Source organism: Bombus terrestris, chromosome 13, assembly GCF_910591885.1.
Source record: "Bombus terrestris chromosome 13, iyBomTerr1.2, whole genome shotgun sequence".
Taxonomy (NCBI): domain Eukaryota; kingdom Metazoa; phylum Arthropoda; class Insecta; order Hymenoptera; family Apidae; genus Bombus; species Bombus terrestris.
The window spans coordinates 11,890,606-11,903,197 of NC_063281.1; the positions used below are offsets into that span (position 1 = coordinate 11,890,606).

The following is a 12,592-nucleotide window of genomic DNA, read 5'->3' on the forward strand; positions in this document are numbered from 1 at the left end:
TCTGTTTCATGCTTTCAGAGAGCCAATGAGTCCACGCTGTCCCTCGAGAGATTCTCGGGAATCGTCCGGCCCGGCGACCGGAAGTCCTCCGCCGCCAGCGACGCGAAGCACCGCGAGTCCGGTGAGTCCGAGCGGGATCGTGCCACTGCCCCTCGGAAGCCATCCACTGCTACCCCCTCATTCGGCGGCGATGATGGCGGCGTACCTGCAACAGACCCACCAGAGACTGCTACTCGGCCACTCGCCGCTATCCCGTGGTTCCGTGTCTCCGTTGGTATCCTCGTCGTGCTCGCCACCGGCAGCTACTCCTGGCCTTCTGGTCTCGCCCAGCAGCGTCGGCGAGGTATCGCCGTCGGCCACACCGTTGCCCGCGGTGCTCGACTTTAGCACGAGGAAAGCGTCGTCGACGGAGGACGACGAAGAGGAGCAGATACTGAACCTCAGCAAGCCGCCGACACCGTCCTCCTCCACGGAGGCGAACAACGGACCTTTGGATTTATCGGTGCCCAGTAGAAAACGACCTGGACCGGAAGATTCTCCGCCGCTGCCCGTTCGCAAGTCCTCCAGGTTGTCCGCTGGCACGGCGGCGGCAGCGGCGGCGGCGGCAGCTGCGGCGGCCGCAGCGGCTCACCAGGAGGCCGCTCAAGCCGTCACGGCTGCAGGTTTCGGCAGACCACCCGTCGTTTCGCCGTGGACGTCGCCCGTGGTCGCCTCTCACTTTCCCTACTTTGCGGCCGCGGTCGCGGCAGCGGCTACTAGTCAACAGCAACTCTCGCCGAAGAGCACCGCCGGCGTAGTCGAACATCATCAGCAACTTTGGAACGGCAAGATGAAACCACCGTCCGCTCTCGACAAGTCGTATCAGCCGAGCGAAGCGACCAAAGCCCTGGAGAAGATGAGCGAACTGAGCAAACTGGGCGGCGAGGATCTGTTCAGATCGAGCACGAGCGCCGGCAGTGGCGGAGCGAGCGGAGCCGCTGCAGCCGCAGCCGCAGCCGCCGCGGCAGCGGTCGCGGGCAACGCGACCGCCGGCTCCACGTCCGGCAGTCGACACAGTGCCTGGCAATCCCACTGGCTGAACAAGGGAGCCGATCAAGCCAAGGACGTGCTCAAGTGCGTATGGTGCAAGCAGAGTTTCCCCACGTTGGCCGCGATGACGACTCACATGAAGGAGGCGAAGCACTGCGGCGTAAACATGCCCGTGCCAGCGGCCGCGTCCGCGCTCCACCCGCAGCCACCGAGCGTGGCCAGTATCGTGACGCCGCAGCCGCCGCATCAGCCGCACCAGCCGCAAACCACCGCGTCCAGCAACAACGCTGCCTCCGGCGCCGGTGGTGGTGGTTCCGCGACTCCGAGCAGCAAACAGAGTCCATCCGAGTTGAATCTGCTGATCAAGGAAACGATGCCTCTGCCGAGGAAGCTGGTCAGGGGTCAAGACGTTTGGCTGGGAAAGGGAGCCGAGCAGACCAGGCAGATTCTCAAGTGTATGTGGTGCGGTCAGAGTTTCCGCTCTCTCGCCGAGATGACGTCGCACATGCAACAGACGCAACATTACACCAACATCATCTCCCAGGAGCAGATTATCTCGTGGAAGTCGTCGGACGAGAACAAGAGTGGCAGCGGTGGAAGCGGAGGAAGCGGAGGTGGCGGTGCAGGCAGTGGATCCGTAACCGGCGCCGCTGGTGGCGGGGGTGGCGCGGTTACCGCCGGTGGCGCGTCCGGACCGCACGCCGGAAACGCTACTGGCCCAGGCTCCGGCGCTACCAGCAGCCACGTGAGTGCCGTGCTCACGTGCAAGGTTTGCGATCAAGCGTTCAGCTCCCTGAAAGAACTGAGCAATCACATGGTGAAGAATTCCCACTACAAGGAGCACATAATGCGATCGATCACCGAGAGCGGCGGTCGGAGGCGGCAGACGCGGGAGAAACGCAAAAAGTCGCTGCCGGTGAGAAAATTGTTGGAACTGGAACGAGCGCAGAACGAGTTCAAGAACGGCGACGCGGCTACCGGACTGAGCCACAGCCTCGGCAAACACGCCGGTCGTATAACGTGCGAGAAGTGCGGCGAGAAGATCGAGACGACCATCTTCGTCGATCATATACGCCAGTGTATCGGAGCGGGCACCGTGGGCGCGAATCAGCGAAACTTCTTGAAGAACGCGTTGATGTCGAATCACCTACCGGCCACGTTACCGCCGACCGAGACCGGCCGCAAGAGCGTCACCGAAGACGGTTCGTCGGTGTCCTCGAGACACCATCGGTCGCCTTCGTCGGCCAGCGACGCCACCACACCAGGAAAGGACACGCCGACACCGACCGCCGGCGAGACCACCGGTAGTTCCTCGCCGTCCGTGTTGAACGCCATCGAGAAACTGATCGAGAAGAGCTTCGATTCTCGCGTGAGGCACGGTACACCGGGTCTGCATCACGCTCAACCCGGAGCCCCGATGGGTACGAGCATCTTGAAGCGGCTGGGCATCGACGAGAGCGTCGATTACACGAAACCGTTGGTCGATCCACAGACGATGAACCTTCTCCGGTCGTATCAGCAGCAACATCAGCATCAGCAACAGCAGCAACATTACGCGACAAGTACGGCCGCGCGGCGGGAACGCAGCGGAAGCGAGTCGAGCTCCGTGTCGGAACGAGGAAGCGGCGGTAGAACCGACGCGATGACGCCGGAGAGACGCGTGGACCTTTCGTCGGTCGGCCACTCGGACACCAGGCATTCCCACCATCATCGGGTCACGCCGGACAAGCAATTGGGCGCGCAAACCTTGCCCTCGAGTCGTCATCATCCAACCACCGAGGAATCCGGTGACGAGGAGTCGTCGACGACCGCATCCGTTTCCGTTGCCGCGGCCAGTTCGGCCGCGACATCGGCGGCGAGCGTGGTCGTGAAGAAGGAACCCCGAGACGACGAGTCGGAGGATCGCGTGGCGAACGAGGAGGAGCAGTCGCAGACTCAGTCACAGTCGAATCGCGAGGTGTTCGTGAAGAAAGAGATCATGGAGGATTGCAGAGACGAGGAGGAGCAAGGTTCGTTCAATCATCGTCGAAGCAGCTTGCACGAAGGATCGGAGGAGGGTCGAGAGGTGTTGTCGCCTCGCATGAACCCACCGACTCCTAGATCGAGCGGTCAACCGGAACAGATCGCGCGTAGTCCTTGCAGGAACAGCACCAGCAGTCCGACGAGCAGCGACCGGTCGGTAACGCCGCGTGGAACACCCGACACGAAGGGGTCGAGCAGTCTCGGGGCGCTTTCTTCCATGTTCGACAGCCTGTCCGGTGGCGGAGGAGGCGGAGGCGGCGGTAGCGGTGGCGGCGGTGGTGGCGGTAGCGGCGGAGGCTCGAACAACGCGGTCGACTCTCAGGGACGCAAAACCAGCAGCCATCCTTTGGCCGCGCTGCAGAAGCTTTGCGACAAGACGGAGACGCGAGGACCTAGTGGCAGCGCGGCCCGATCCGGTGGCGGTCCTGGAGCCGCGTCCGGTCTCGGAGCAGCGGCTGGAAGTGGCGTGGGCGCGACCGGACCCGGTTCCGGGACGACTCCGGGAGCGATCTTGGCGTTCAGCTGGGCCTGCAACGACGCCGTCGTCACCGCCGACTCGATCATGAAATGCGCCTTCTGCGACACGCCGTTCATCTCCAAGGGCGCGTACAGGCATCATCTGTCCAAGATGCACTTCGTCAAGGACGGCGTGATTCCCGATCCACTGACGATCGGCCGATCAGCGGCGGCCGCGGCGGCGGCGGCGGCTGCTGCTGCGGCCGCGGCAGCAGCGGTTTCGCAAACCTCCGCCACCGGACCGCCGCCGGCCGGTCACAGTTCTTCCTCGCCCCCGACTTCCCAGCGCAACAAGTCGCCGCCGCTTGCACAGGCGAACGGTAGCCCGTCTCAGTCAGCGGCCTCTCCCCTCGAAGAGAGTCCGCACTCCAAATTTCTCAAGTATACGGAGCTGGCCAAGCAGTTGTCCAGCAAGTACGTATAGTCCGAGCCCCGTAAGTAGCGGTGCCACTTGTACATAAGTGTATCTATACTGTAACGACTGTAACTAGCGACGCGATTGCAAACACCATTTCACCTCCTTCGAAACCTCCGCCTCGGGACATCCATCCTTTTTCGCTCGCGATTCCATTATCCGGTCTCCGCTGTTTCCTACCGCATCTCGTCTCTCGTCTTTCCCTCCTCCTCTCCCTTACTTCGCTTTCCACCCTCTGTTCGCCATTCCCCTCTTTATACCTATCGCTCCTTTTCGCCCGTTCAAATCGAATCGAACCAACTCGTCAGCGGATAATCGAATCGCGCAACGAACACAGAGGGAGGAGGTAGATATCGAACGTGCGTTGATTAAATTGTGATGCCACCATATCTCGCGGCACTGCTGAGTCAAGGGGCTCGGCGAGCGACAAAGTTTGTGATTTTATAAATACTTAAGGACATTTACGACTGGCGTTGAGAAAGAGAGCAAAGCGATGCGAAAGATCGTGCGATCGACAGAGAGAATTTGTATGCTTGAACGAGCGTGTGTCTACACGTGTGTACGTGTCTGTGTGTGTGTGTTTCTGCGTACGAAGGGGAGAATGGTAGAGAATAAATGAACGACGAAAACGAGTGCAAGCGGAGAAGAGAGCAGCAAAGGCAGAGAGGATAGCGACTAAAATTTTCCAAGGTGTAGGACGGCAAGGCTTACCTGTCACACAGCTGTCGTAAGGTCAGATCAGCATGTATACCTCTAGAACATAAGAGCGTAGTTGATTAGCGCATAGGCTAGGCTAGGGTCCGCCCTTGTATAGGAATCTCTTTGTTGATACTTAGAACTGCGAAACCGGTGAAATCGGGATTCGGACCTCGTCCGAAAAAAGTCAACGAGCGTTCGGCAAAGCGAACCGGCTGACGAGTACGACGACGACGATGACGACGATTGCAGAGTGAGAGAAAAGTGGCATAAAAGGAGCATCGAGAGCAACGAGAACACGGTGCAATAGCGAGGCTCGCGGTTATACTCGAAACACAGGTGCGCGGCGAGTCGAGCGCGCGCGACGCGGCCTCCTCGAACGTTATCGTTTTCCTTCGCTCGTAGCGTACGAGTAGACCATTGTAAATTTTCTTTGTTCAAATAATATTTATTGCGCCGTGCGAGTCGACGCGACGTTTTAAGTGTAAAATACTGTCATTACTATCGCTCGGATTATCGCGAATACCGTGTATATTGATTACGATTACGATTATTCTCTATACAATTAACGAATGGGGAAAAGCAGCGAAAAAGGGGAAAAAAAAAGAAACACTTCGAACGGCTACCAACACGCCGGGATTCCATCGTCTCTCGGCTGAGCGGAAAAACGGCGCGCGACCAACGCGTTCTCTGGCGAATCGTCTTCTGCCTGCGTGCGTGCGTGTGTGCGTGTGTGCGTGCGTGCGTGCTTGCTTGCTTGCTTGCTTGCGTGCATTCGAGAACTGGAAAAGTAGGTACGAAAGGGAAACGAGAGTAAAAGTGGCTGACGCCGTGAAGCGGGCAAAAGCGACACCGCGAGAGAGGAATTGAAATCCGGACGAGTATGATCGCGCGAGCGAGAATATGAATAAGGTGTAAAACGCGAGAACGCAAAGAAGCAGGAAGAAGTGGGCGGGAAAGAGTGAGCCGAAGGGACGATAATTGCGCGCGTTCGAGGACGAGTTAAAAGCGCAATTTTGGAGCGGAACACACTTGTATACGTATTTCTTGTAAACTCTAATTCTTCCATCGCGGACTTTAAAAGTATTTATCGATATAACGATAATATTAATATTATTATTGTAATTATATACGACTGCTGAGAGAATGTGGCGGGTATAGGAGAAAAAAGAAGAACGTGGTCTACGTGGATGCGATACGCGGCATCATACGCGCGGAAAAAAACGAACGCGGCGCGTACGCACTCGCGGATACGAGAAACGAAACAAGAAATAGCCAACCGTGCGAAAAATACGCTCGAAAAGTACCTACATACTTACAAATGCGCAACCACAAAGATATGCATCATGTATACGCGACTCTTGAAACCATTTTACCAGATTTGTCATTATTTAATTATTTCGGTTGTATTTTAAAATGCAATTAAAGCTCAAATAAATATATATGTTATAAAGTAAATTCTCGTCTAAGTTTCCTTTACTCGTACATCTACATCCCGAGTATCATTCCCTATATGCCATAACTATTATATAATAACTGTCATAGTATTTTTCGTTTCACTGGATTCCATATCAAGTACATATCACAAAAATCCAAAGAGAAAGACTAAATTTTCCATTAAAATATAAAATACTGTCTACAAATTGTCTATAAGAAACCATCGCTTCTCACGAACTTACAGTAAATCAATTTCATTTACGCAGTCGTATCAGTCCGGTGTTCGATCGCTTCCGGTCATGTCGGTTCGGTACATCAAGCGATTTCCAAGTCTTTCTTTCCACAAACGAAAATGGTTATTCCTCGTAATAAAATTCGTCTTCGATAAATTTCCTACAAAATCCACAAGGAAATTGTCAATGGATCCAGAAAAATCCGCGTTCAAAGATTAAAAATAAAGATAAAAAGAAGAAAGCAGCGTGTCGGGGCAACCGATTGACGAAAGAATTTCTCGTGCCACCTCCTTGCACATGTTATTCCTCTGATACGAATTCTCAATTTTGGGCCACAGATCTCTTCCGTTTCCCCGAAAATTCGTATTCGATAGGGAATATTCCAATGAATTCGATCGATCAAATTTTCATTCTACTTATCTACTTTGTACACGTCTGTTTCAATTTTTCCACTTTACGTTCTCCGCGTATATATACTCGCATTCCGGTCGTATTTGTCTTTCTTTTCGCTCATAGCTCGTCGTACCGTCGAATTCCGTCGTAGGACTCGCGACAGATTGGAAGAAGCGCTGTCTGACGCGAAAAACAAACGCGGGCGAACGAGATGGAAACAGAGCCGTTGTGCCAGGCGAAGAAGGGGGCAAAGGAAGAGGAAGGATAGAGGGCTTACGGACCTCACCTACCTATTGCCTGGGTCTGGTAATGAATTCGTCTAATGGGTCGTAAAGAATGCGATCTTATGGAGCGGAGAGGATAAAATAAAACATTGGTGGAGAGACTACCGATTCTCGAACGATCCTTAAAGTAACCCTCGCTTTAAAGAAAGGAGCTCTTGTCTCTTTTCTTCTTTTCTTTCCACCTTCCCTTTCTACCCATTTCTCTCTCCTCTTTTCGCTCCTTCGTTCTTCCAATCGTACCTCAGCTTCAGTTCCTCGCTGTGTTGCGTATCTTCTTCCTTCCTGTGTCCTCGTTCGTCCAGTTTCTCGTTTCCTCGTACGTCGATTCGCGCGCATCGTTTCGACCAGCAGTGGAATATTCGAACCCAGAAAGTTTTCAAAACTCGACACCACGCGATATTTTTGCGATTCGAAACTCTCGATACCCGGGCAAAATAATAATCTGTATAAACAATTTCGGAAAATACCCTGACTATTTGAGTTTATTTTTAGTCCAGTAATAACGATCCAATCGAGTTTGTGTTTCAACTTTTTCGATTCATTTTAATTGGTACAATTTCATCGATGCATCGCGACAGTTTGTACGCGACAGAAATGAAACGTACAGACGTATGCGTTTGCTTCCTTCGCTACTTTCATTTCTTTTCCACCTTTTCCCCTTTCCTGATTTTTCCTGGTTCCAGGAAGCTGCGCGTGGGCGATCCGCCGATGAACGAGAGCAAAGGCGTTGCAGGAACTTACCAAAAAGCGGTCTCGAGAGATCCGGCAGTCCGATAACTGTAGATTTGTAGAGGTTCTGGTCAACCGATAACCAAACCGCTAGCTGTTTTCACGTAGGAACCCGTTTTACTTCCCTTTCGTGTTCGCTTCCTCCGATATTATCGAAACTTAATCGACCAGCGACCACCTCTCCCTCTTTCGTCAATTTTCAAATTCCTCGCAAAATCTGAATCGTGATATTAGCGGCGAGCAGAAAGGGATCGGCGCACGGTGATTCATAAATGAAAAGCAGCTAAATGATTTAAGACGGATAATCTTGTTCGGAGTTTGAAAAAATAACGATTAACTGATTTAGAGATTCGTCGAATCTATCTTCCAAATAGAGATCTAAATAATAAAATGGCTAGGATAGGTTCGTCATCGAATCTTCGAAATGCGATTATTTTCTCTACATCTCGGAACTAATTGCTCTTTTATTGTTATAATTTATTACATCGAATATAGACATTCTATTCTTTCGTATACTTTTAATATATCAAAATTTCACAGCAGAAAATTAGTATAAATATCTATGATCATCACTTTACGGAACCTAAAACCGTCAAACGCGATGAATCCAGGTGACACGTAACTCCTGTACGATTTAATCTTTCATCTCAATCCGTGGTTATTCAATTTTATACGTCCTATTGTAAGAGAATTTATCGGCATTTGTATATTCCTCATTTACAACTTGTCATATTTCACCGATAATATCGGCTCTATCGTGCAACGGAGACCCGCCGTCGCCGATCTGACGCTTTCGTCAAAAACTCAAACGTCAAAGCAGCGCTGCAGCTTCGACGAAAATTCGAATTCTCTCGGAACGCGAGTCCTCGGCCCAACTAGCCGATGAAGACGTCAGTCGACCGGGAATGCGTGGGACAAGCTAACCGGGTATGCCGGCCGGTGGGTGTTCGCGTTCGCGCTCTTCTCGCGCGTCCTTCTCCGTCCTCTTTCTCTTCCCCTATCCGCGGATTTCCCTTCTTCTCTTCGCCTCCGCTCGTCCCTTTCCTCCCCGCCCGCACTTTCGCTTCTCTATCTCGCCGTTTTACTTTCCGCAAACTCCCCACCCGGACACACCGTCCCGTTCCAATTTAGTTTCGTAAGATACGCGCGATCTGTAAGTACATCTACTTTACGACGGTCGCGCGCGCATGCTAAGAGACCACCGCGCAAAAAAGAAGTGGCGTTTAAGGGGTAAGAGTAAGGATAAGGGTAAGACGCGTCTGATCAGGTAAGCTACTATCCGTGTAGAGAAGTCAGACTCGCCAACATTTGTTCCTCGGTTTACACGGGGCACCGTGTACCGTGAACAACAGGGCTTAAGGACATTCCACGGTGGAACAATAAAAATCCCGCGTCACAGCGCAGAAATCTTACGCGATATTTGCATTGCAAATTAGACAGCTTTACGACGTTCCACTTTTGTCTGTCATAGCGACGCGATGATCGTTCGCGTTCAAGGTTTACGAAACAGCTATGCGTTTCGATTCATTTAACGATATTGCTTGGACACTCGGTTAAAGCTCCATTGAAATTGTTGCAGTAGCCTGCAGAGATGCGGATTATCAAGTTGGGGAATTTTATCTACCGACAGCTTTGATTCTGAATTCTCTCAACGTCTTAGCTTATCATTTTTTTTAGTGGCTGTTTAATCGTTCATTGTTATCGCGCCATATTTGGTACAGGGTATTGATCTTATTTTGCAGATCTTCAGTCTGACTCATTGAAGCTGTAGTTGAAATTAAAGGGATCGTAATGTTCTGGATATTTCGAGAATTTATCTTTGTTGAATCGTAACCATAATCCGTACGAAACGAATACGTGATACGATACTAAACGGCAACAGCAAGTATGTACATTTATTTGTATCTTCTGATTTGTTTCTTTACGAATTGTCCTGAATAATGAAATTATTTTATATTATTACCAGCGGACTGGTAACTCGATTGACGATGTGTTAACTCATATTCCACGACTGTCAGTTAATCGTCGAAGAAAGATCGATTCTCGTGTTTGATTCGTTTCGACAATTACTCTATCGCCGTGCTGGTTCTCAACCTTTCACGCTTCGCGTATCTGCTGGAAACGTAGCGTAATCTTCGTGTAGGTAGATGAAACTATAATCATAGCACGACAGAGAAAATGAAATAAAGTACGCACCAAGTGTCTCATTTTAATTTATCCACGAAATTAACTTCCAAACTCTTCATTATCGGAAAAAATATTTCAAATAAAACTTACTATATTTTGCGATTTCAAGCTGACGTTTGCTTCTTCAAATGGAACTATCCATTTCTATTCGACGCACTTTTTAATTCTCTACAAAAGTACTTCTCAAGGTACTTGGGTCGAACGAACGATCGATTCGAAAGGTGTTTTAACTTTAGTGTCGTAAAACTTGTCGCATGAAAAACGAGGAAAACATAAAAAAAAGCTGTGTTCCCTTTCCTCGTCTCGCGCACGACGAATTTTACGACAGTAAAATTGCGCATATATAGGCGGGTTAAAATTTGCATACTTAAACTACAAGCATATACGTCGCGAGTTAATTAGGTCCAAGTAATATCAGATTCGAGTTGGTATAAATTGATCAGTGCCATTTGATCGTACGTTTATAGAACAACAAAAATGTCGTACTGTGACAATGAAAAATAGAACACGGCAGAAGAACTCGGTGCAAATGCTTTCTGTATCCGCACAATGCATCGACGAACAGAAAGATACGACACGGACATTTAACGAACTTTACGATGTTACAAAAATTTCAGATCATCGTGGCGTAAGCCCAAAAACCCCTTTCGCGTGTGCCACACAGAGAAGCCCTGTTGCTATCGTAAAAATTGAGGAAAAATTGAATTTAGAAGACGTTTATAGAAGGGAGGGAGGAAGACGCGGGGCACGTTGGTAGGAAACGATCGCCGCGAACAAGCAGAAACACGAGATCGGGCGAAGAAACAGTGCGAAATAGAGCGGCAAGATACATGTCGGTGGTACAGGTAGCGCCGGTGCGAGTAGGAACGCGAGTATGCGTGTGCACGCGAGTGCGGCTGCGATGCGCTAACGCGAGACGAGCGTAGAATCGCAGGAAGAAGAAGAAGAAGAGGTGGGGCGAGAATCTGTCAGGGCTGGCACACTCGGGCACAGATTTACAAGGCTGCTGTTGTTTTACGACCCCACAAAGTGCCGCTCGTACGTTCGTTCTGCCGGTCCGCACCTACACACGTCTCAACGGTCGATCGTCAAGGGCAAGATACGTATATACGTATAGTACGATATAGCTACGATCGAGTAGCGAACGATCGAGCGGCGACCTTTCGCTCTAGAATCGATTCGCGAATCGATCGATTCTCTGAAAAACGTGCATGAAATCATCGTCGGAACCGATCGACTCGATCCGGTTCCAAGTTGCCATTCCGATGGCGTTCACCAATTTCAAGGTCGTATCGTGTAGCTGCAACTCGCGACAAAGCACGACTCACGGAAGCAAGATGCACGCCTACGCGGTGTTCACGGTAGCCGCGGTTAATCTTCTCCACGCGTCGGCGAGTTCGTTTCCTCCGCGAGCAGCTGGACACCAGGCTGCCGAGGACTGTACACAACCCCTGGCAATAAGTTCTCGAGCAAACGATACGAAGGGCACGACGAAAAAAAGTACGACGAACACGTTTTCGTTGGTTTCTTTCCTTTTTAAGGAAGTATTTTAACTTTCGATCGGTATCGGTACAGTGATACGAGATTTCGGGATACGGCGTATAAAATTTAAGTAAAGTATACTTTAAAATTGAACGACTGAACCCAAAGTGTTGCGAGTTATCTAGGATCCAACGATACTAATCGAAGGTTGATACGAAAGGTACAGGACTGCATATTTTTGCGATATCGCGATTTCTGTGTCACTTGGTCATCCTGTGAGGTTCAATCTGAATTCTCGGAGGTCACTCGTGATTCATCAAAAAGTATCGATGTATTTATTTATTTATCGAGAAGTTATTAGTTTTATGAATATTTTCACTGTAATTTATGAAACTTGACGCAGCAAGGAGCAGAAAAGACGCGAAGCGGTACAAATTAAAGTTAACATTGCGATCAAATTAGATGGAACACCCCGTACGTACCTTACGGCTCAAAAAGCTTGTGGTATTTTTAGTGTTGCGTTTGGTCGGCAACATATCGCCGAGGAAAATAACTACAGGACAGGCAAGCGCGAATTTTGCGGCCACCGTATAGATCCGGTTCTGTGAATTTTTCGTTATCGAGCAGAAAAGGGTCTATGTCAGGTACGCAGGTGTCGTGACGATGTTTTATTACGCCATAATCGAGGCAACCGAGACGCCGGAAGTTAGCACAGATAGTAGACATCGCGTCGCTGGAAAGAGGCGAGGGACCCGCTTTGGACACCGGTCCCTGTCGAACGTCCAACACGTTCGTTCGTTCTATCTTTTCACCGATCTTTCCGCGTTTTCCATCAACGTTAGCTCGCCGTCCGCTTCCACAGATTCGATACGATCGAGAAGATCGGACCTTAATTCGAGAACTAACGATTTATCCGGTTAATCGTTGGATAATTCGTACGCGGATGCGATACGACGCGGAGAACCCGCGAGTACATCGTTTACTTTAATCGACGCGCACGATAGATATTAATCCGAGTCGATTAAATCGATTACAGGAAACGCCACTAGATAGCACGTAGCAGCGCGGCCTACGCTCCGTCGTCGTAGCTCGAGTCGACCGAATAAATCAAAGGCGCGTTAATGGATGTCACGTTAAGCGTTGTCAACGAGATTCTTCTGCTATGCAGA

The 12,592-nt window shown here is 50.5% G+C and overlaps 1 protein-coding gene across 7 annotated transcripts in view; it reads left to right on the forward strand.

Annotated features, from left to right (window-relative positions):
• Positions 1–6,136, forward strand: part of LOC100650416 (protein tiptop) — an 89,609-nt gene extending 83,473 nt beyond the window's left edge. For all 7 annotated transcript variants that reach the window (XM_048411583.1, XM_048411581.1, XM_048411582.1 and 4 more), the window contains one exon: positions 19–6,136. In XM_048411583.1, coding sequence (XP_048267540.1) covers positions 19–3,991 — 3,973 coding nt within the window. In that variant the 3' untranslated portion in view covers positions 3,992–6,136. The remainder of the gene's footprint in view (positions 1–18) is intronic.
• The last annotated feature ends 6,456 nt before the right edge of the window (positions 6,137–12,592 follow it).